Source organism: Plecotus auritus, assembly GCF_963455305.1.
Source record: "Plecotus auritus genome assembly, chromosome: 4".
Taxonomy (NCBI): domain Eukaryota; kingdom Metazoa; phylum Chordata; class Mammalia; order Chiroptera; family Vespertilionidae; genus Plecotus; species Plecotus auritus.
The window spans coordinates 33,241,807-33,265,243 of record NC_137775.1 but is presented as its reverse complement, the minus strand read 5'-3'; the positions used below and the strand labels follow the sequence as shown (position 1 = coordinate 33,265,243).

General features: G+C 39.0%; 1 protein-coding gene across 1 annotated transcript in view; it reads right to left on the bottom strand.

Annotated features, from left to right (window-relative positions):
• The window catches only part of ADGB (androglobin), a gene marked incomplete at both ends in the record, with an annotated part of 144,053 nt that extends 120,824 nt beyond the window's left edge, over nucleotides 1–23,229 (bottom strand). The window contains 4 exons of the mRNA XM_080663871.1: nucleotides 707–778; nucleotides 3,920–4,012; nucleotides 8,029–8,188; nucleotides 23,156–23,229. Of these exons, the coding sequence (XP_080519997.1) occupies nucleotides 707–778; nucleotides 3,920–4,012; nucleotides 8,029–8,188; nucleotides 23,156–23,229 (399 nt within the window). The remainder of the gene's footprint in view (nucleotides 1–706; nucleotides 779–3,919; nucleotides 4,013–8,028; nucleotides 8,189–23,155) is intronic.
• Nucleotides 23,230–23,437: the final 208 nt, after the last annotated feature.

The window sequence follows — 23,437 nt, the reverse complement described above, 5'->3', positions numbered from 1 at the left end:
TATATATGACAATACTATATATTATTTTATAATTTCCTCTCTTGAAAAATAAAAAAGCTAAAGTCTATATATGTTTAGGATTCATAAATTTGGAGATAATTTTGTTGAGATACTAAACATAAGAAAGACAAAGGGTTTGAATCAATAATGACTATGTTCCACTCCTCTGATTGGTCTTAAAAGGAAATGATCAGAAATCCCCTGTCTCTGAATAACTACGTTGGGGAAGTGGAACAAGTCTGCTTCTGATGGATAAAAGGCTGGGTGGGGAGGTGGGGAAGTGCACCCCCACGGGAAGTAGGACCGCTGTGCTGAATATCTGGCTTGTTTAGAGGAGGTGTTGCAATCAAACCGCACCCCATGATTTCCCCCATATTAGCAAATCAAACAATATAACACCCTACTCTCGCGGAGAGCAACTTTAAGTCAATTGCCAGGCACTGGAGCTGGAGGAGAAAAGCCTAGATTGTGAGAAGCCAGTACCCTGTGCAGAAGCGGGGACCAAGCAGTGCTGATACTAACAGCTCCCCACAATTTGCATGCTGAACACAAAGGGGCTTCTCTTTCCCTTTGAAAGTCCAGTGTATTCACAGCTCAGTTATACCAAAACTTAAAGGTGATCAAAGGAGAAGTGAGACTGGGAATTGCTTAAGCTGGTCAGGAAGGCATTTTGCAATGAGGCTTTAGTTCATGCTTCTGTACATACCTCACTGCAGAGTAAATGTTCATTTACTGAAAACAAGTCAAACTGGGTTTCATTCTTTACAACTACTGGAACCTGAAATAAAATATTTTAAAGAAGGTATTATTCCTTAGGAAATAGAAAGGATATGTAGCTCATGTACTGTCCACAGGCCAAACCTGATTTCATTTCTCACAACCAGAGAAATTAGAGGCAAAAAGTAAGCACATTATTTCTGTTACAGGTGCAGGTGACATTAATTTAATAATATAATGCCTATAAAATATAATATTTTAACATATAAATAAAATGTTATAAGACATAATATATACAGACAAATTGAGCATGCATAAACTGAGAGTTTAAAATTGTGATTTGAAATTTAAATTAACTACTCAAGCTAAAACTGATGCTTAATTAACATCTGGTAGCTGAAAAAATATCTTCATCTTGGATAAAAAAAATTATTAACTGTGACAGCTTTTAAAATTCTTGCCCAACTTTAAAATTTATTAACTAAATATCTATACTAATAAAAGGGTAATATGCTAATTAGACTGGACATCTTCTGGACATCCTTCCAGACATCCTTCCAGACATAGCCACGGTGGTGGAGGCCGAGGCAGAGGCAGGGGAAAACAATTAGGGGCGACCAGGCCGGCAGGGGAGGGCAGTTAGGGTGACCAGGCCGGCAGGGGAGGGCAGTTAGGGGCGACCAGGCAGGCAGGAAGAGTGGTTAGGGGTGATCAGGCAGGCAGGTGAGCAGTTAGGAGCTGATCATAATATATATATTATGATCAGAAGGATATATCTAAGGAGTACACTAAAATAGAGTAAATTTTATATAGAAAGGTCATTATTATTTTGCAGAAATTTTGTCTAAACAGCCCTGGGTTGCGAGAGGGATGTCCGACGGCCACTTTAGGCAGGGATTGGGCCTAAATAGGATGTTGGACATCTTCCGAGGATTCGAGAGGGCACAGTCTGGGCTGAGGGACTCCCTAGCCCCCCTGTGCACGAATTTCATGCACCCGGCCTCTAGTTAAATATGATTGATTATACTTAGTCAATTAAAAGTTAAATAACTATTGGATACCTCAAGTTTTAAGGGTTAGACTTAATAGACACATACTGACAAAAGAAAAAGAGGAACTAACAGTTTGTAAAAGACACAGATACTGAGGCAGAGGTATCCACAATGGTATTTTAGCATCTCTATCCCCTATGCCTATACCTGGGGCAAGATAAGTCCTCAGACATCTTACATTTTTTCAATATAATCAACAGTCATGGGCCTGGGTCACCAATATTTGGTTCTTATCAATAAACAGATTTGCTCCCTCATTCTGTGTTCAGGGCTTGCAAACCTTCTTGATTAAGAATGGTCCATGTTGATTCTGATATCTCAAAACCCAGGCCTTTAAGTTAATATCTTAGCTTCTCTCTGACTTAAATCATGTCCTCTGACTTCATCTTTTGCTTAGTGTGTTCTGGGGTATGTTTCTAGGCTGTATTGTGCTTCTAAATTGTGGGTTGCAATTTATTTACTGATTCATGAAATCAGCTTAATGAGTCAGGAATATATATATATATATATATATATATATATATACATATATATATATATATTATGATCAGAAGGATATATCTAAGGAGTACACTAAAATAGAGTAAATTTTATATAGAAAGGTCATTATTATTTTGCAGAAATTTTGTCTAAACTTTATATATGTCTATATTTAATGAGTCCCAGTGTAAAATGTATTTGTCATGGTGGACTTAGACACTAAAATTTGAAAAACACTATCCGAAGACTTTCCCACATAGCTAGACTTTCAGTTCTGTCTGTCTACACATCAACATGATGAATCAAAAGAAGGAGTCAGTGCCCAGGGAGAGTAGAGGTAGAGGGATGGCAATATTATGATAAATGTTGGTGGAAGTATCATCAACAACAATCCATTAATTTACTTTTAGTGTAAATGTATCTCTCAGAAATAAGGTATTCTAAAATGAACAAAATAGGGTTTATAAAACTTTTCTACTTATTCAAATTTGTGACACTCCCATTTCCTGGCATTCATATCCTTTATTTGCATGGAATGCAAACACTGCAGTTAAATTGAGCAGAGCTTAGATATTATTAATAATATCTTGATATTAAGTGCATTATATTAACATCATAAATTCGTAGTCTTTAGGTCAACATTACTTAACATTGTAAGTAATTTATAGGCATGCTTCATGTATATTTGATTCCTTGCATTTAAAATGTCTTACAAGTAGACATTCCATAAATACTCTGATGAAGAGAGATGTATCTTTCCATTTTCTCATCTTAGTATTTTTAAATGTAGGATTATCTGACTTCCTCAGCTAGTAACAGTAATTGAAAAATCTGGTGGATAAATTATATTTTCTTGCATTGGTAGTGCTTATAAAGGATAAAACTTTTGGGTTAAAATCACTTTGTGTAGAAACAGAGATTCAGTGAATTCCATAATGTATGCAAGAATCAGCTCCATTGCAACCATTTGGCTAGCTAACTAGTAACTAATTAAACCTACTGATTTTCTATGCATTAAATAAAAAATAATAAAAGATCCAAGAAGGGAAAAAAGGCATTAAAGATAATTAAGTACTTGGAAACACCAAATATATTTAAATGAACATAGCTATTAGGAAGATAGGCCAGTGGGTCTAACATTTCATGTACATAAGTGCTATTTTAAATAAAGATTTCTCAGATGACGTCCTAGTCAATATGATTAAAGTGGCTGGGCGTAGGGTCCAGAAAGGAAGGTGGCTCTTGGAAAGTGCTTCAACAATCCCCTGGGATAGAGAGATCCAAATGCAAGTCTCTCGGGCTTGAAAATTAAGGTTAATAAACACTAAAGTAAACAGACCTTCATGCCATATAAGTTCCTTCTAAAAAGTGGAAAGGAGAAAGTCTGTCAGAAATTAAGGGCTATAATGTGACATCATGGGGAGAAGAAAAAGAAAACTGGAGGCACTAAACAAAATTTCAATATTCTTTTGGAAATCAGTACAAGCAATATTCAACCATACCGATAAACATTTATTTCTAATTTAAATGCCAAAACGCAATTACTTATTATTATTGAATACCACAAGAAAAAATTATCCTAAATTGTTTAAAAATGTAGATTTTCATAATTAGCATATTGCATGCCATCATTAATATATATTTTGTTTAATAATAAAAATACTTCTTACCCGATTAAATAAAAAATCCTGTGGACGTTTCCAGGAATAAACTTTCAGTGATGGTGGTAATTCAATCTTGCCTTCAGGGTCTTCAAAACAATGCTACGTAAAAATACATTGAGTTTTAATCTCTATATGGTTTTATTAAAATAAAAACAATTCAATCTTAAAAATTAATAATGCATAGATCAATAAAAAGGCATTTATAGAGCATTATGTATGTTTGGTCTCAGAGCTAGTTTATGGAATATTTGGAAAATACTGAAGTTAACGATACTGTATTTAATTAATGAAACCTTGATTGTAGAGTAGCATTTTGATTGGAGAAGAAACAGGAAAAGCAAGCATGAGCTTCTTTGGAATGTGAATTAGGAATGGAGAGAAACAATTTTGGATAGGTCAGATATGGAGTTACTTCCCACTGAAAATACTGTTTTGTTTTTGTTTAACTTAATGGAGAAAATTGAACAAGTTTACTTGTCAACTGTTAGAATCCATAAACAAGATAATATGTATATGCAATGTGTACCTTTGATTTGACTTTCATTTATTGTTTTAATTAAAGTTGTTATTTTGAGATAATTATACATTCACATTCCATTGTGTGAAATAATATGAGAGTTCCTGCTTTCTCTTTTCCCAATGGTAACATCTTGCAAAACTATACTACAATTTCACAACCAGGAAATAGACATCGACATGGTCAAGATACAAAACAATTTTATCAGCACAAGGATCCTTCCTATGCCCTTTTATAGCCACACCTACCCTAAACTCCACACTCTGTGCTTAATCCCTACCACCTAGCAATCATTAATCTGGGTCCTATTTCCATAATTATGCCATTTCCATCATGTTATATGAATGGAATCATATAGTTTGTAGCCTTTTAGACCGGTTTTTATCCCCTCTCAGCCTAATTCTCTGGAGATTCATTTCATCCAGGTTGTTGTATGTATCAATAGTTTGTTCTTGTTAATTGTTGAGCAATAGTTCATGATCTGGATATCTGTTTGCTTACCATCTATCCATCCATTGAAGAACATCTGGACGGTTTCCAGTTCGAGGCTGTTACTAATAAAGCTACTATGAACATTTGTGTACAGGTTACAGGTTCTATGTGAACATATTTACATTTCCCTGGGATAAATGCCCCAGATTAAATTAATTCACTAAATTTTGAGGTCAATTAGTGAGCTCTGAAGAAAGAATGATATCTAAGAGTCTACTCACAAGTATTAGTGGTCTAGTAAGTTAGAGAGGCTTCAGGCAGGTACTGTGTAAAAGTTTTCACAGCTCGTAAGGGGGTGTGTGTGTGTGTGTGTGTGTGTGTGTGTGTGTGTGTGTGTAGCTCCTTACAAGAAATTATATGAAAAGTGGTAGGAGTACAAACAAAATACTTAAGAAATATGAACTATCTTCACAGGGGAAAAAAGGTAACTAAATTTCATATGAATGAATGGGGATGAGGGAGAATAAATACTGTTTTGTGATTTTCATGGTAATCATATTTTTATCCCAATGCTGGAGTGTCCTGAGAATGAGTTATATTCGAGGGCATCATCTAAGCTTTAAAGCTAAGTGTCTATATGAATCTGGAGCATGTGGTTTATTGACACATTATGAATCTGGAGCATGTGGTTTATTGACACATTTAAGATACTGGAATAATTTGGATGGAGACAAAGGCAACCCCAACATCTAGTCAAATGATTCACAAATGAGTTTTTTAACAATAGGCAGAGCTCTATTAGACTTCTGGGGTTCCCTCCCATTGTTTTTTTCTTGCAAATATTAATTTGGTTAAAATCCTCTATCTGACAATTCAAAAATCAGAGTCACCCGTGGTTCTGTTTATATTATCTAGTTTTTCCTTTTGGTTTTCTGTTGCTTGGTTCTATTTATCTTCATGTCCAGTAAAATTGATTGTATGCTATACACTGAACATAAAAAGTTTTACAGGCTCTAAATAATAATGTCTTCCTCCAGAGAGGAGGATTTTATTCTCTTCTGGCAGGCAGAGTACAAGACGAACTTGATCCAGTCAAGAATGGGCCTCAGGATTTGGTAAGGCTGGTGTAAATTTGGTTTGCCCTTCCTCAATCCAGAACACAGTGCAGTCCTACCTGAAAGGATGGAGTTTTTATCAGCGTCCTTTCCCTTGGTGTACCCTGAATTCCAATTTCTGGCAATAGCACCAGGAATTCTCTAATTCTTTTCTCAGTTATTTAGCCTTCAAACTGCTAATTTTTTTTACTCATTTTCTCAGCAGCAAAAGCTTCAAACACATAGCTTAGAAGTTGGGCAAATGCCTCAAAATAAAATTATTTGCAAAATTATCAGATCACTTCTCTGTAGATACCGCTGGGATTTTGGACAAGTTCTACCTACTTTGGCAGCCCTTAATGATTCTCTCCCTTCGGATACGAGCTCCAAGGCCTTAGTCTGTACTTGGACTCTAATTGCCATGACTTAAATTGACAAATGTCTTTGAGAGAAACAAATCAACAAAGCCAAGGCGAATGTGGGGCTCATCCTGGTTTGATTCCCTTTCCTATAGGATTTGAGCCCCTCACATTAAGTTAATGGTAACTTTTCCATTTCACTTTACTTTAGGTATATTTCTTATATCCACCTTGCAATACTTCATCGTATACTTCTCAGTTTGGTTCACCCATCATATCTTTTCATTGCCATTACTTAGCTGAAGAAGGGGGCCGGACTCTGGGCTTGCAGGGAAGGTTTAATCCATCTGAGGCTAATACCCTGATCACTAGCCTCACAACCAAAGTAGCGGCCTTCTGTAAAGTTTCAAGGATTTCTGCTTTGGTTTGATGCTTAAGGCAATTAACCATGGTAAAAAAAAAAATCAATGCTGCAAATCATGGCTAAGAGCTCTTGTGCCAATATACCACAGAAATGCAATCTCAAGCCTTGCGGTGTCCACCACTCACTCCAGCGGAGGGACTGCTGCTTCCCAAGCCATGAACGCTGACGTTGAGGAACAGAACTGGGGCAGGGGGGCAAGGTTCTGTCCCAGATGGTACCACTTGGCACTGCTGTGCTCAATGGCTTCACTAAGGATTTGCACAAACTACCTCCCTGATGTAAACTCACACAGTCTCCATAAGTTTGGAATGATGTTAAAATATGGAAAATAGCCCTGGGTGGTATGTCTTGGTTGGGCATCGTCCCTTGCACCACAAGGTTGCCGGTTCAAATCCCGTTCAATTCCCAATCCGGGCACATTGCCTAGGTTTTAGGCTAGATCCCCAGCAGGAGGCAACCAATCAATGTTTCACTCTCACATCTCTCTCTCTCATCTCTCTCTCTCTCTCTCTCTCTCTCTCTCTCTCTATCTATCTCTCTCTCTCCCTCGAAAAAAAAAATCAATAAAAATATATAAAATGTGACCATTTTCATTTGGACGCAGAAAGTTAAAAAGCCCTCTGCACCTAAGAGTTCCATAATCAACTTAGGTGTGGTATAAAAAATGCATTCCCACACACATTGCTAATGTGAAATTGCTCAAGTACTGAGAGGCAGAAATTAGTAATATGCATTGAATATCTTTTGTAAACAAGTTACTGATATAAATCATACAGTTTGGGATTCTGCATTTTATGAAAAAGATGTAAATGCCACTAAGTACTATTTCAGAGTACTCTATATAAATAAAGACACCAAAGTTCAACCTAGCCATTCTGCAACACTCTCTCACTCTGTTTTAAAACAAAACAAAAACAAAAAAAACCTGTCTTTCCTGTAATCTCCAAATAACAGCTCACAAGTCTGCAGAGGTCTCTCATTTTCTAAACCACAGCCTGGTTAAGGAAATGCCTGGTTCCCAACTCTGTCCAAAACCCACTAGCTAACCTGTCCTATCCATTTCCCTTTTATTTCATATGCCTGTTTGGTCATCTCCCTCATCCCATTTATTCAAGTGTGATCCACCAAAGCTCAGGACTAAGTTTGGATGACAAGGTGGGATGAGGACAAAAACAGAAGTTCTCTTTTGAATTGAGGCTGTGGAGAAAAATGGGTACACTTACAGGTTAGCAAATCTTTTTCTATTGTAAAGACCAAAATGAAATCTGGTCACCTTCAAATTTACTTACAAATATAGGGCTTTTCCCCGCTTTGTCCTTTTCTTTTCCAACTTTGCCTGCATCCCACTTTTCTGCATTTATGTCAATCTCATTCCATTCTGGCCAGATTGGGAATTTCCACTTCTTCTGTTCAATAGTACTTTGTGTGTTACTACCAAAAGAGTACTGACTAGAGACAGAGCGGGAGGGAGGTGGGTTAGTTTTAATTCAAATCTCTGAGGCGAAATGTTAGATTAATTGCATGACATAAATGTAATTCTCTTGTCAGCAGTCATGGTAAATGCATTTTTCAATACAGTCATACCTATGGCCAAACAGCTTCCACATGTTAGGGTTCTAAAGACTGAAATGCCCCAGACAATTCCATAAATAAATGTTGTACATTAATCCCTACTTACTAATGCAGGACATTCATCATAAACCTATAAGATGCCACATAGGGAAATATTTATATACAATTCCCACTTGAAAATCCTTTACATGTATAATACTAATAGCTTTCTGAAGATTAGTACAAACGTAATTTTTATTTTTCTCAGGATAAAAGTACTATGTGATCATTATTTAAAAAGAAAACTTAACAAATCAGATAAATAAGAAGGGCACACCCAATCCATTCTAGAAACCACATTAACAACTGCCCATTTTCTTAAGCTAATATACAAGAATATACATCTTTTCTTCAAAGATGACATCATTCAACATACTCTTTTTATATAGACTGCTTTTACCCACTTATCAGCATATTGTTAACAGTGCCCCAATCAATAAATATTTATCTAAATATAAATTTACTGATTGCATAATATTTCGTTATATGAATATACTGCCTTTCCTTTAAATAATCTTCTATTTTAGAAATTTGAGGGTATTGGCTTAAAATATTTTCACTATTGAAAACAAGCCTAAAGACTATTTTTTAAATATGGACATGCAATATTGCTATGCATTATTAATTATTTCCTTAGGATGGCTTTTAATAAAGAGACTCACTCTACCAAAATATATGCATATTTATAGCTTATGATATATTTTGACTAATTTTCTGTAGAAAAGTTGGACTTGATTTATAATCTCATTACTAGTGTATTACAGTTTCACATCTCTAAACCTTTTATTTTTATGAATGTTAAAGTCTAAACTAGGCATCTTGTTTAATTGTTCAAGTTTTAACTACACATGAGGCTACAACCCTGCACTAGTCCCTGGAATAAGAAATAAACAAACCAAACTAAAATCTACCCTTATGGAGTTCATATCCTAGTGGGTGAAGACACAAAATAAACAGCATAATTTAAGTAAAATATACAGTATATTAGAAAGTGGGAAATGTTAAGGGGAAATAAAAACAGGATGAGGGAACTGAAGAGGTAAGATACCCAAGTTTTAATACAGTGGTCAAGGAAAGTGTTCTATGACAGGGTAATATTGAAGTAAGTAGTGAAAGAAAATAAAGAATCAAACTGTGTGGATATCTGTGGAAAGAATGTTCTGGACACAAGGAACAGCAAGTCCAAAGAGCAAGGAAGGATATTCCAGATGCAGAGAGCATCCTGGCATATTTGAAGAATGACATGGAGGTCAGTGTGGCTGAAGGGAAGGTGGGGGCAGATTATGAGAGATAACAGGAGATGCTAAGATTGTAAAGATGATCTAAGCCAAAGTAAGAGCATTGGTTGTTAGTCTGAGGAAGATGGGAAGCAAAGGAGGGTTTTGAGCAGAAGTATAAGATGACATGACTAAAATTTTAAAAAATATATTTTTTTAAAATATATTTTAAACACATTTTTAAAAATACATTTTTATTGATTTCAGAGAGGAAGGGAAAGTGAGAGATAAAAACATCAATGATGAGAGAGAATCATGGATTGGCTGCCTCCCACACACACCCTAATGGGGGATCAAGCCTACACCACAAATATCATGACTTAAAACAATATGAATTTATTATAGGCACTCCCAGAGACACTATTCAAAACAGGTAACAGCTGGTATGGAATGAAAAATCTAAATGGACCCTGGTCACAGTGCTGGGTCATGTCCTCAAAGCTACCAGACAGGCCAGACGTTTCTTCTTTACTTTAAGTGGTGGGTTGGGTATGTAAGGCCTCAGGGTAGGTCAGGACCCAGGGCAGGAGGCAGAAATATCTGGGGCTCAGGGTTATTGGTAAGGTTATTGTTAAGGCTATTCACCAATCACTCTCACAAAGTTTCAGGATTAGAACTGTCACTATAGCTGTACATCTGCCCTAGCATTCCATGTTAAAAGTCAGAGAGAGTAGGGAGAAAACTGAGAAAAGCAGTCAGTATGATAGACAAAATAATGCCCCCCACCTCCCGCCCCCCCCCCACAAAAAATATATATGTGTATCTCCACATCCTAATTCCTGGAGCCAATGGATACATGGATCTCTTTTTCGTGGCAAAGTGAGTTTGTCGATATCTTTAAGTATCTTGAAATGGGGTGATTATCCTTGGGTTATCTGGTGGGCCCAATGTAATCCCAAAGGTCCTCAAAAGTGGAAGAAGGAGACAGTGGTCGTCAGAGGGAGATGTGACCCCTGAAGAACGCACAGAGAAAAGCGAAATTACTGGTTTTAATTTTTTTTTTAAATATATTTTATTGATATTTCACAGAGAGGAAGGGAGAGGGATAGAGAGCTAGAAACATCGATGAGAGAGAAACATCGATCAGCTGCCTCCTGCACGCCCCCTACTGGGGATGTGCCCGCAACCAAGGTACATGCCCTTGACAGGAATCGAACCTGGGACCCTTCAGTCCGCAGGCCGACGCTCTATCCACTGAGCCAAACCGGTTTCGGCGAAATTGCTGGTTTTGACGAAGAGGAAAGAGGCCACAGCCAAGGAAGGTGGAACCCTTTCAAAAACTGGAAACGATTCTTTGCTCCAGTCTCAGAGAGGAACACAGCCTTGCTGACACCTGGAAGCTAGCTCAGTGAGACTGCTTTTGGACTTCTGACCTCTACAAGTGCAAATAATAAATTCATATTGTTTTCAGTCATGATTGTGGTGTTATGTTACAGCAGTGATAAGAAATAGTGAGGTAGAAAAACATAATTGAGAGTGATGCCTTGGACGTCAAGAAAAGCAATTTTTTTCAAAACTGAGATAATGAGCTACAGGTCTAAATGTTATTAATAGATCAAACAAGATGAAGTATAAACAAATAAGTGTACTTAGCAACAAGAAGGTTAAGGCCTCTCTCAAAAGTCACCTTCTCGGATTGGGGGCAGGAAGAACTTCTTATATAGCAACTCTCACCTCTCTGCATGCTTTTGTTGCTTTATTTCTAGAGTGCTTGACAATCCTTATTTATGTGCTGTTGTATGTTTCCACAGGAAGGGTTTGTATTGTCTACATGGGTAGGAACATTGGGTTATTTGTTCATTCCCTTCATCTCCAACATTTAGTGCCTGAACAACATAGGCAATCTATTTGTCTCTCTGTCATCTATCTATTTACATAAAATAAAAGAACAAATGTCTTTATAGTTATATATTTCTAATTAATACTGTTTCAAATTTTTGCATGTAGGTAGAGTTTGACCAGATGCTCACCAATTTTTTTTCCATTTCCTACATTTCCCATAGGTGCTTTAAAGCAAGATCTCAAACTTTTGCAGTCTCATGCAAGAGTTTCTATTTCTTGAGAAAAAATTTCTTTTTTCCAGTCAGACCCCACGCAGAGAAGAGCTACCTTTCTCTGTTTATTTTTGTGGTTGGGTAGGTTTTCACATTCATCATTTTAAAGAGAATTTAGTTCTTGGAAAGACATGCCTTTATCTAAGGTTGGAGCACTCCTTTTCTTTTTCTGGGCTCAAGACCTTGACCAAATAGGTTTTTAAAAAAGATTCCATTTTCATAAGACTGGTAAGCCTTCCCTAGTGAAGGAGCAGCTTCAGCTCAGAGTCATGACATTTTGACCTCCAGTTCCCTCCTCATTTCTGAATTCTGGAGATTTTTTTTATGTAAGCATTTCTAGATATTGTTACCTTCAAAAAAATCTTAATCTACCATCTTGTTGGAGAAGAAAGTCTGAGAATATATACTTTGTAAAGGACTGTCCCTAAGTAGCATGTAGGGAAATATGAGAAAATGATGAGAAGAATTGTTTTAGGAAAAAGGGGAAATTTTTCATATTAATGGAAAAATCAAGAGTGTTGGTACAACAGATAAAAGAAATTGGTGATTTTGTATCCACTCAAACCATGATAAAATTACCTCATTTGGGGAGCTCAAATGAAAGCTATTTTTATAAAAGGAAAATCTACTTTCTTAAAAAACGAGGACCCTGCTAAGATCATGTTTTGCTTTCCTCTTCATTCTGTCAAGTGTAAGGAACTGTTCTGGCTCCCTCCCTTAAGCTGCTCATCTTTATCACTAATTGGCCTACTTTCCCTGTAACATGTCAAATTTGTTTCCATCTGTGTTGAAGATCATTTAAAAAGACTCTCGTTATGAGGCAGGATAGTACGAAGCCAGAAAAATTGATTGGCAAGTGGAATAGGGAAACTGAGACAGATAGCCAGCACCCCCACTCACCTGGCTCCTTCTCCATTGCAGGACCACTCCTTAAAGCATTAAGCCCTCAGACAATGAGGTTCTTACCAGCATCAAATAATGTTAGGAACAAAGCTTTGGGTCTGCAGCCTGAAGAGACAGAGTTTTGGTCAAACTAGAAATAACATCCAGGCCTCAATTGTGTTTCAGCTGCAGGCCCAGAAAAACAGCAAAACCAGATGAAGTAATACCATGGCTAACATCAGGACCAGCAGCATTGATGAATGGCCCCCTGCCCTAGCACTAAACAATCAGTAGAGACCACGACCTTGACCATATATGTTCATTTTGATGAGTCAGCATATTAAAGGACAAACCTGGATAGCTGGTGAAATATTCTATTGAGACCCTTCCCTGAGACCTTCCCTAAAATTTCTGCCTTTAGAAAACAAATAAAACCCCTAAAGACAAAGGATGCCGTATATATTCTCTCTTTAGAGAAAGCCCACACCTTCTCTCTTCAGGGATGTATCTTCGCTTTCATATACATTTCAGAGAGGAAGGTAGAGGGAGAGAGAGATAGAAACATCAATGATGAGAGAGAATCATTGATCAGCTGCCTCCTGCATGCACCCTATTGGGGATGAAGCCCTCAACCCAGCATGTGCCCTTGACTGGAATTGAACCGGGACCCTTCAGTACACAGACCAATGCTGTACCCACTGAGCCAAACCCCCTTGCCGACCACTGAGCTAGGGCTATCTTTGCTTTCTTTCTCCTAAGCTCTAAGGGTCCCCAGGAGACTTGCAACCAGGACAGCAGTGGGCAGTGGCAGCTCATCCTGGGCTAATCCCCTGAACCTCTCTCCAAGGGCCCTTCTTTTGTCTCTGTAACTTATTTCCTGAGTCCACACAGCCCAGCTGGCTCAATTCTTCTGCCCCTATAACTTTCTTTCTATAGGGGCAAGGCAGCTCTCTGAGCAGCCTGCTCAAATCTCTTCTCATGTACTTTCACTTTGATGCTAAATAAACGAATAAACTTCCTCTTTCACTAGAGTTATTGGGTGTGATTTCTTTTTTTGCTGAACTCAGGAACCGAGGGCCAACATTGCTGGTACCAATTAGAGGTATCTTATATCAGTTCAGTAGCTCACCTATAGTGCTATATACACACAATATAAACACTGGTCAAATAGGCCCAATGTCAAATATACTGCAGACTTCAAATGATGACGTACAAGTGTTGAAACTCTCTGCACGGTATGCCTTTAAAGTTCACTGCCAGAGTATAACTACTGCTCTTACATAGTCTGGATCCTTTAAATATTTAAATCACCTCATTCTTGGTCTCATCAATTCTGAGAACAAGATAATCTTTAAACATAAAAGTAGCTTAGGACTTTTGAAGATTTAAGAACTGATAATACTAGGAAATATATGTTGCCAAATGTTAGAAAATATAAACATGTAAAGAAATCAAACATAACAAACTGGGAAAAAAAATCAGGGATATACACAGAGTTATCTTACTCAAATAGCAATATACCCAAGTATTAGTAAATGATTCAATCCATTAAAATTACAAGTTTTATAAAAGATTTCAAAGATAAATCTATTCTCTTTATATATTGCTAAACGCTCCCTTCCACACAGTCTAAGTATGCTTTTGAGATAGGAGGATTGTCAATGTCCTTTTCAGCAGAGACTATAAGTCTGTATATACAAAACATACTTGTGACTATTTTATTTTCTTATTACTTTTTTATTGATTAAGGTATTATGTATGTGTCCTTATCCTCCCATTCTCCCACCCCACCTCCCACTCATGCCCTCACCCCCCTGGTGTCTGTGTCCATTAGTTAGGCTTATATGCATACATACAAGTCCTTTGGTTGATCTCTCCCCTTTACCCCCACCTCCTCTACCTTCCCTCGGAGGTTTGACAGTCTGATGGTGCAGAATCTATATATATATAAGGCTAAGCGACCATTGCATCCGAAACAACTGAACAGACTACCAAACAGGTGTGTGGGGTGACCAGGCTGGCAGGGGGTTAGTGAGGGGTGACCAAATGACTGAGCAGCAGGCTGTGTGAGGTGACCAGGCTGGCAGGGGGGTTAGTGAGGGGTGACCAAACGACCAAGCAGCAGGCTGCATGGAGCAACCAGGCCAGCAGGGGGGTTAGTGAGGGGTGACCAAGTGACCAAGCAGCAGGCTGCGTGGGGTGACCAGGCTGGCAGGGGGTTAGTGAGGGGGTGACCAAATGACTGAGCAGCAGGCTGTGTCAGGCGACCAGGCTGGCAGGGGGTTAGTGAGGGGTGACCAAATGACTGAGCAGCAGGCTGCATGGAGCTACCAAGCCCGCAGAGGGGGCAGTTGGGGGCAACCAGACCAGCAGGTGGGAGCAGTGAGGGGCAACCAGGTTGGTGGGGGGGGCAGTTGGGGGCGACCATGCCAGCAGGGGGTATAGTAAGGGGCAACCAGGCCAGCGGGGGGCACTAAGGGGCAACCAGGCCGGCAGGTGGGGGGCAGTTGGGGGTGACTATGCCTGCAGGAGGGGCAGTTGGGGTTGACCAGGCCAGCAGGGGGGGGCAGTTAGGTGCAATCAGGCAGGCAGGCAGGTGAGCAGTTAGGAGCCAGTGGTTCCGGATTGTGAGAGGGATGGCTGACTGCCAGTTTAGGCCCTATCCACAGGATTGGGCCTAAACTGGCAGCTGGACATCCCCTGAGGGGTCCCAGATTGGAGAGGGTGCAGGCTGGGCTGAGGGGACCCCCCCCCCCCCGTGCACAAAGTTCGTGCACCGGGCCTCTAGTATTTAATAATACCATATTGTATATTTGAAAGTTGCTAGAAGATTAGATCTTAAAAGTTCTCATCACAAGAAAAAAATCTTAATTTGCATGAGAAAATGAATATGCAAAGTATATATGATGACATATATTAACTAATTATTATAGTGATCATTTAACCATATATACAAATATCAAATTATTATGTTGTACACCTGAAACTAATATATTGTAATAGGTCAATTATATCTCAATTTAAAAAGTCAATGGACTAATTAATTGTGGATTGGGGGCTGGAATAGTGCATGAAATCTACAAGTAGGTATGAGGAATTGGATTTGAGCAGAGGCAGTCCAAGCTTAAAAGTCTCTAAGTGTATTTTGGAAAAGAAGCTGAATTTAACCTGTAACTGTCAGGACACCAGAAGTAGGCCAGTGCAGGAGAGTTAGCCCATGCATATCCCAGCAGACTCCCTGGGTAGAGGAGAAGGAGATGAGAGTCTGGGGAGACCAAGGCAGGTAGAGTTTGCAGGACAGAGCACTAGAGGAGAGATCTTCACAGAGACTTCTAGGAGGAACAAAAGCAGCAAAATCTTATGCACACACACAAACTCCTATATATTCGTTAGATCATTTCACTGTAAGGATATTAAAATTTCAATAGAATGAGGTTCTGAAATTTTGCCATTGTTTTCCTCAAGCATGCTGTTCAGGGTAAGGACATAATTTTATTCATTGTGGGAGGCAGTTTATTTCTGCAATGTGCAATCAGCATGTCATCATAAGTAGTGTCAGCTAATATCCTGAAGTAGTCAAAATATGAATAGAATTACACAATTGACTTAATTTGGATTAGAGCATTCTGAGCCACACTCTTCAGAAATATTAACTATGTAAGGAAATAAATTACAATCTTAGAAAAATTTAAAATTGTTAAAGTCAGATTACAATGTTGACCTTTTTTCTCCTGGTTTTAGTAGATGTATTTAATTGGGCATTTAATTTTAGAAGTGTGGTGATGGGGGGTGGAGGGGAGTGGGTGGAGGTAGAAGAGAGCATAGAGGGGATAAATCGTGATGAAAAATGAAGTAAAATTTTAAAAATAGAATAAAAAATAAAAGTTCAACATTATCTTTTTTAATACATTGTGCTTATGTGAATACAAAGATCAATAAGACTCAGTTTCTATTCTCAAATAACAAAATTAATGGGAATAAGTACACACAATAAAAAATGCAAAGGCAAAGTGAAGAGTTTAAGTGAACTTATAAACAAAGTGCTTTGTCGACACAGAAGAGGTGGAAAAATTGCTTTCAAGTTCAAAAATCAAATGATGGCTTCATGGACAAGTGGCACTGAAACTAAGGGTGGGATTGAAGGTTGGGGGAGAGCAGCTAAAAGGAGGATAGGAAGAGGCGCAAAGGGAGAAAGTGGATACTGTAAATAGTATGTTAGTATTTGGTTGATACAGAGAACAGGAGGGAGCAGAAGCTTGGTGGGGCCCTGACACTTAGCTCACTCTCTCTCTTTTCCTTCTGTTATTTTTTAAAACAGGAACATCCATCATTGGAATTGTCAGTAATAAGATTACTGACAGTAACAAAAGGGCAATATGCTAATTAGACCGGATGTCCTTCCAGATGTCTTTCCTTCTGGACAAAGCTGCAGTGGGTGGGGGCCAGGGCCAAGGCCCTTGCACAAATTTCATGCATCGGGCTTCTAGTTCCATATAAAGTACACTGGGTAAGAAACACCCATGACTGAAGGCAAGGGAACTAGAATGTTTTCTCAATGCTTCTACCTGGAATTTATAAAGGACCAAACTAGAGGATGTCAAGGAAAACAATGAATGCTGAGCCAGGGAAGAGAAAGAATTTGGAGGGGAAATTCAAAGGGAAATTGACTGGATAGGATGAGCAGAGGCAAGGGGAAGGTCAAAGATGACTGCTCTTTAGACTTGAGGTGTCAGGGAAGTCCTAATAAGATTCTCCAACATGAACACGGAAAATACAGAGGTGGGAAAAAGTAGGTTTACAGTTTTAATACAATACTTAACAAAGAGCGATACAAGAATAAGCTCTGTATTTTGGATACTCACAACTTTAGACCTACTTTGGCCCACCCCGGTATATGCATTTGGGAGAGAAACTGATGACCTCCACTTTGGACGTATTTAGCTTGGAGTATATGAGCACATCCAAGTGAACTTGAGCTCAGTTACATGACAAGGACTACAGATGCTAACTTGGTTGTCTGAATCGGGACTGCTTGTTTAGATGACCAGATGAGAGAAGAAAGGAGAGCGAAATAAGCTGGAGAATCACTTAATTCTGGGGAACAGAAGAAAGAAACAAAGGAGGGGCAGAAAGAAGGGAGAACTCCAGGCAAGGTCCAGACAGGGTGTAGCTGGAGTGACACGTGTTCCCCTACAAGCAGCCAAACTCTCCTGAGAGCCAGGAAGGGACAAACGAGCTGGAGCTGCTCCTGCTGCTCTGGCCCCAGTGCAGGAAGGCTGCTGGGATCGTAAGTTAAGCTTCTGCCACTTCCCAGGGTGCGACACCTCCAGCGGCAAAGCTGATGTTTATAAAGAGCAAGCACAGCACATGGCATGCAAGAGCGTGAGTATCCATGATGACTCTAACCAAAACCCACAGGCGAGTACATGCACAGGTTCCAATGAACATTTTTTTTTTTACACAACTCCAAATTATTTTCCTCGTAAGCTCATTCTTTGTCTATGGTGCATCCAGTCCTAAATCCCCCCTAGCCTTCGATTCAAGGTGGAGCAGCTCCAGCTTGTTTGTGCTCCTTGGATGCTTTGCCTCTAATTTCCAATTCAGTATAACGGTATGCGGAAAGGGCTCTGTTGGCAGTGTGATCAGTCTAGCCTTCACTTTTGACCTTTGCCTGACCTGGTTCAAGTCTCATTGTGTTTGTGACTCAGACCTGGGGCAAAAGCAGGCAGAACATTCACAGTTCTCCCTGTTTCTCTCCTTTTGCCGGTGTATCCACAAGGTTTGGTGACCTGTGGCCGTTTTCATTAATTGATAACTAACCCAGGTACATTTCCTCCTCTCAGCTTTAATACGTTTCCTCTGAACACCCTCCTAAGCAGTGCTACTCAGAAACAAGTGCTGCGGGAAGTTAAGATGAGGAGAAGCGGCCCTGAGTTTACCCGGACCTCTGAGAGTGTGAGAGGGTGGATGGAAGCCCCAACCCTGGGCTGAAGATTAGAGTGAGGGAATGGGGGCAGAAAGGGCACACGGATCTTCTGTGAACTTGAACTGAGGGAATATATGAACTTTTGACAGTTATCAGGTCAGAAGGATGGACTAAGAATAATTACAAAATATTCGGACTATTGCATTCATTTTGACACCCGCAAAAAAGAACATACAAAATATAAATATTTGTTCACTTTAAAAAATGTACCATATGTTAATTCAGCCATACAAAATTAACACAGTTATAGCCCCAGAACCTGGAATTAATTAGCCTGGACTGACCTTGGGAAGGAATGTTAATAAAATTTTGACATTCCTTGATTGGCTACTTTTTACAACAGTGTACCTTCTTTGTCAAGGGCGAAAGTGAGAGAGAAATCTGTCCTATTATACCAAGTATACAAGTAATATCAGAGGTATATTTTTAATCCATCTTGGATACAGTTTTAATAATTTTATTTCACATTAAGTGGCATGACCAGTTTACAGATTATTTAAATAATCTGTGACCTGGAAATGCCAAAGAAATATTAAAGTCAATCAAAATATTTTTAAATAGTCGCTTCTGATTGAGGCAATATTAATTTGCTAAATCTAAAAACATTAACAACAATGTTGTTTCAAAGTATGAGTTTTATTATTTTTTAGGTAATAATAAAGTACAAATTCCATGAGTTTATAAATTTAAGTCTTTTTAATCTAATGTCTACTACACTAAAAATGCTACAGAGTAAATTTGGAACCATTTTAACTGAACAAACTAAAAACTGGGTGATTAAAAAAAATGTATTTTACTGCCAGAGATGATTCTTAAACTGTGTCAAATTTTAATAAATTGTTGAATACATGTTCAGATGAAGACTATTCCAAAGGAAGAACTGAAGGCAGACCCCACTAAGACCAAGGGGCTACATCTAACCTCATTAAACAGGGCTTTGGGGCTAGGTTTTTATATTTACATATTGTGACATTTCTACAATGCCCCCGTCTATGCCATGTGCTGCCCTGCATCCCTGGGTGACTGACAGGGCCGCTTCCCTCTGGCTTCCAGTCCCCGTCTGGTTCTGAGTCAGAGGGTTTTATGGCCGAGCTGCCATACCAGGTTTCCAGTTCAGCTCAATGAAATTACACACCATTATTAAACTCTCATTGTGCCGGGCCCTGAAGAGAATGCAAAAATAAATAAGGCAAGGCATTTAGAAAATTGTAATTGAATTTTATCTACACTATTTAATTTTTTGTCTTTTCAGATGTGGTGGCATCATCACCTAGACAGCAGAGCACATTTTGCCACTTCAATGAAGATCAGAAATCTGGCTCTTGTAGGCTTTGACCACAATCACCTTCAGGTCTGCTCTGTACCCATTCACCTCCCCCATTTAAAAATATTCCTATCATTGAAAGTTCCCAGAATCAGCCATCCCTGTTCTCAGACCATCACCAATTTCTTGCTACCCTGATTCTTATCCAGTATGAATTCCATGCAGTTTTCAAATTATAGCTCATAATTCATCATTTTAATATTTAAAACCATCTGTGCTTGTCCATGACATATAGTTCAAAGTTTTAACTATTTAACTATAGCAAAATTCCCTGATTTATCATGGACACAGTGGTGGTAAATATATATATTGAAAGTCATGGAAGTTTAGAGAGAAAAAAATAAATCAGAGAAGAGAGGACAGAATATGTTGGATTGGTAGTGATTTTAATTAGATAGCCTTTCGTTTAAAGAATAGAAAATTAAATGTTGAAATAGAAAAATGACATGTCCAATATCACAAAATTGGTGTCAAAGCAAACCCTATAATATAGATTTTATTCTTCCCAAATACAGAGAAATAGAGAATAACTAAAGCAGAAATATGATAATTTTGTGTAAAACTGACAGCTCAGTTACCTGGCATAATTTTTCTTGGGGATTCAAAGTCATAATTATTTACAAATTTTGTCACAACTGGATAGATAATTCTGCTTTCACAATTGTAACATCTTAATTTTTTTTTACTCTGCCAACAGTGAATCAGACAGAAAGGGAAGGAGAACTGGGCCTCCATCAAAATCGGAAAGAATGAAAACCAAGCTGGGTATAACTAAACTGTGAACTCATTTAATAAACAAATGGTAACTGCTTATTATGTGCCAGCCACATGCTAGGCAAAGGCCAGACATGGTCCCTGTTCCCAATCGGACACATAATTTTAGGGAAGAAAAGATATATGCTATAGATGGCAGCTCTCGGAGAATGAGACTCCATGGGATGGCCATTTTCAAGACTCTGAAGACTTTTTTTTTTATTTATTTATCCAGGACAACCACGTTAGGTAGAGTTAGCAGCATTTATTGGATGTATAACCACAAGGTGTTGTAAAATGGCATATAAAAACTTACTCTATATGTCCCCAGTATATTCAAATAATAATTACAGCAGAGCCTTGCCAGACTTTGACCTCTGGGCCCTATGCTGTGTAACACTATTTTTTATTAATGACTTAGCCTGGTATCTATGATTAGTCCTCCAGTGGGACTTAGAGGAAAAACTTGATTTATGATGAACTTGACAATCTATCATATAATGCTACAGCCAAACCTAATGATTTGATGTTTAATGCTCAGTAGATAGTTTCTAGCAAAGCCTAGGTTTTGTATAACTATTAGCTTTTACTCTTCCATTTCCATAAATATACACATATGTTTTTACTGACATAATTCAACTCAGATATTTTCTGGAAAAGAAAACACTTTAGAAATAACATTATCATCTCAAAAAGAAATAAGAAGTACAGGCAAGGAAAGAGTTAGCATCTTACCATAGGGGCATTATTAACCATCACAGGACCAGGCCACTACTGTGTTTATGGTATCTGGTTTGATGAGTTTCTTACAGGAGTTAGGAATCTCATGTCTTCCAGGATATAAACTCTTTAAAGTCAAACATTTTTTCCCAAGTTCCTTAAGAGTTATGAGCCTTCAATATGCATTAATGCTAACCATCATTGACTAAGTTATTTTTAGTCTATTAAAATTATTTACAATAATTTTATAACTTCTTATTTAATCATTGTCATTCATTCACTAAATAAATATTTTTTAGTATCTACCATGTATGACCCAGGAATCAGTCAAGGTACTAAGGATTCAATGGTTTATAAAATAGAAATGGGAAATGCCCTGCCTTTATGAAACTTACATTCTATTATGAAGACACGTAAATCAAAATTTTTAAAAAGTGAAATATATAGCATGTTAAATGAGCAAAAGATTAATGAAGAAAAAGGAAAACAGGGAGTTTTTTGGTTTGGACAGAAAAGTGGAGGTTGCGATTTTAAACCAATTGGCCAAAGAAGCTGACATGAGGAAATGGCATTTAGGTAAACACCTAGTGGAAGTGAGGGAGGAGAGTATGGAGATCTGTGAGGAAGAGCTTTGCAGCAGAGGACACAGCCAGTGCAAAGGCCCTGAGGGAGGCACAAGCCCCGGGTGTACTAGGGCAGAGGAAGCCAATATGAGAACAAGGGAAGCTAAAGCCAGAAAAGTAATAGGGACCTAATCTTATAGGGACTTGTGGGTCTTGGATCTATACGAATGGAAGCCATTAGCAGGGGAGCGATCTTGTTAAAATTATACTTTTGTATATAATACATTATCTAAAAATTAAGTTAAAAATGAATGTATTATCTGCCAGGTAGCAGGAAGCCTGTTTATGACAGAACTAGGAATTAGAGAATCTGGAATCACGAACATGGAAATGAGGATGGGAGAGGAGATTAGGGGGGAAAAATACTAGGGACCAGAACAGAAGGCCAGTGAGATTTTTTTTAGGCAAGGAAGGAGGCGAAGAAATAGGCATCCAAATGTGAGAATCCAGTTAAAAAGAATGCCTCTCCCCACCCCCACAGGCATAGCCAGAAGAACATGAGTGATCCCCCTGAGGTAGATTTGGCAGCTGGCACCCTCTCATAACTGGAATATATTTTAGCAATTTTGTAACTTCAAATGGTAGCCCAAAGTCTGTGCCATTCATGACTGGGTATTTCTAGAGAAAAAAGAAGACCAAAGGGAAAAAAATAATAAGGAGGTACATACACAGACACCTCAGATAGAGAGACATACAGATTCCATAAGCTAGGCTCTGTATAATTTCTTGGAGTAAACATTAGTTAACTACACACGGGAGCAGACCTAAACTAGGGGATCACCATTTAAAGTTAAGATTCCTCCTCCTCCTCCTCCTCCTCCTCCTCCTCCTCCTCCTCCTCCTCCTCCTCCTCCTCCTTCTCTCTCTCTCTCTCTCTCTCTCTCTCTCTCTCTCTCTCTCTCTCTCTCTCTCTCTCTTACACACACACACACACACACACACACACACACACACACACACAGCCCAGCAGCAGCGGTCTTGGGGAAGGAGGCGGTCGAAGCTGGCGTGGGGGAGGAACAGGAGCAAGAATCTCCATCTCCCGATCTGAGTTCCCACAGAAGATAAAGCAGTTGGGAGGACCCGCTAAAATCCAGCTCTGGCAGTTTGTTAAAGAAAGCAGCCCCTGGACTAGAAAAAAGGCCAAGCAGTTAGGCTAGGGGTGGATGGGCCGGCAGAAGTCCCTTACTCTTTAGATTTATCCGAGCTATGCACCGAGGTGATACCATGCACCTCTTTCTTCTTGGCTTGTTTGGTGGTCATGGCAAAGGCTGGGCTCAGCTGGGACTGGAGCAGGCTCTGCGACCCTGGGCTCCGCGTCTGCCGTTGCCAGGAGACCACAGCACGCGCCCTGTAGACACAGGCGGGGCTCTGGGGGCGTGAGTGCTGCGCAAACGCAGAGGCCCAGATCTCTGCATCCAGGCGGAATCTCAGGGGTTGGGGGTCTGCGGAGGAATCTGGGCTTGACAGT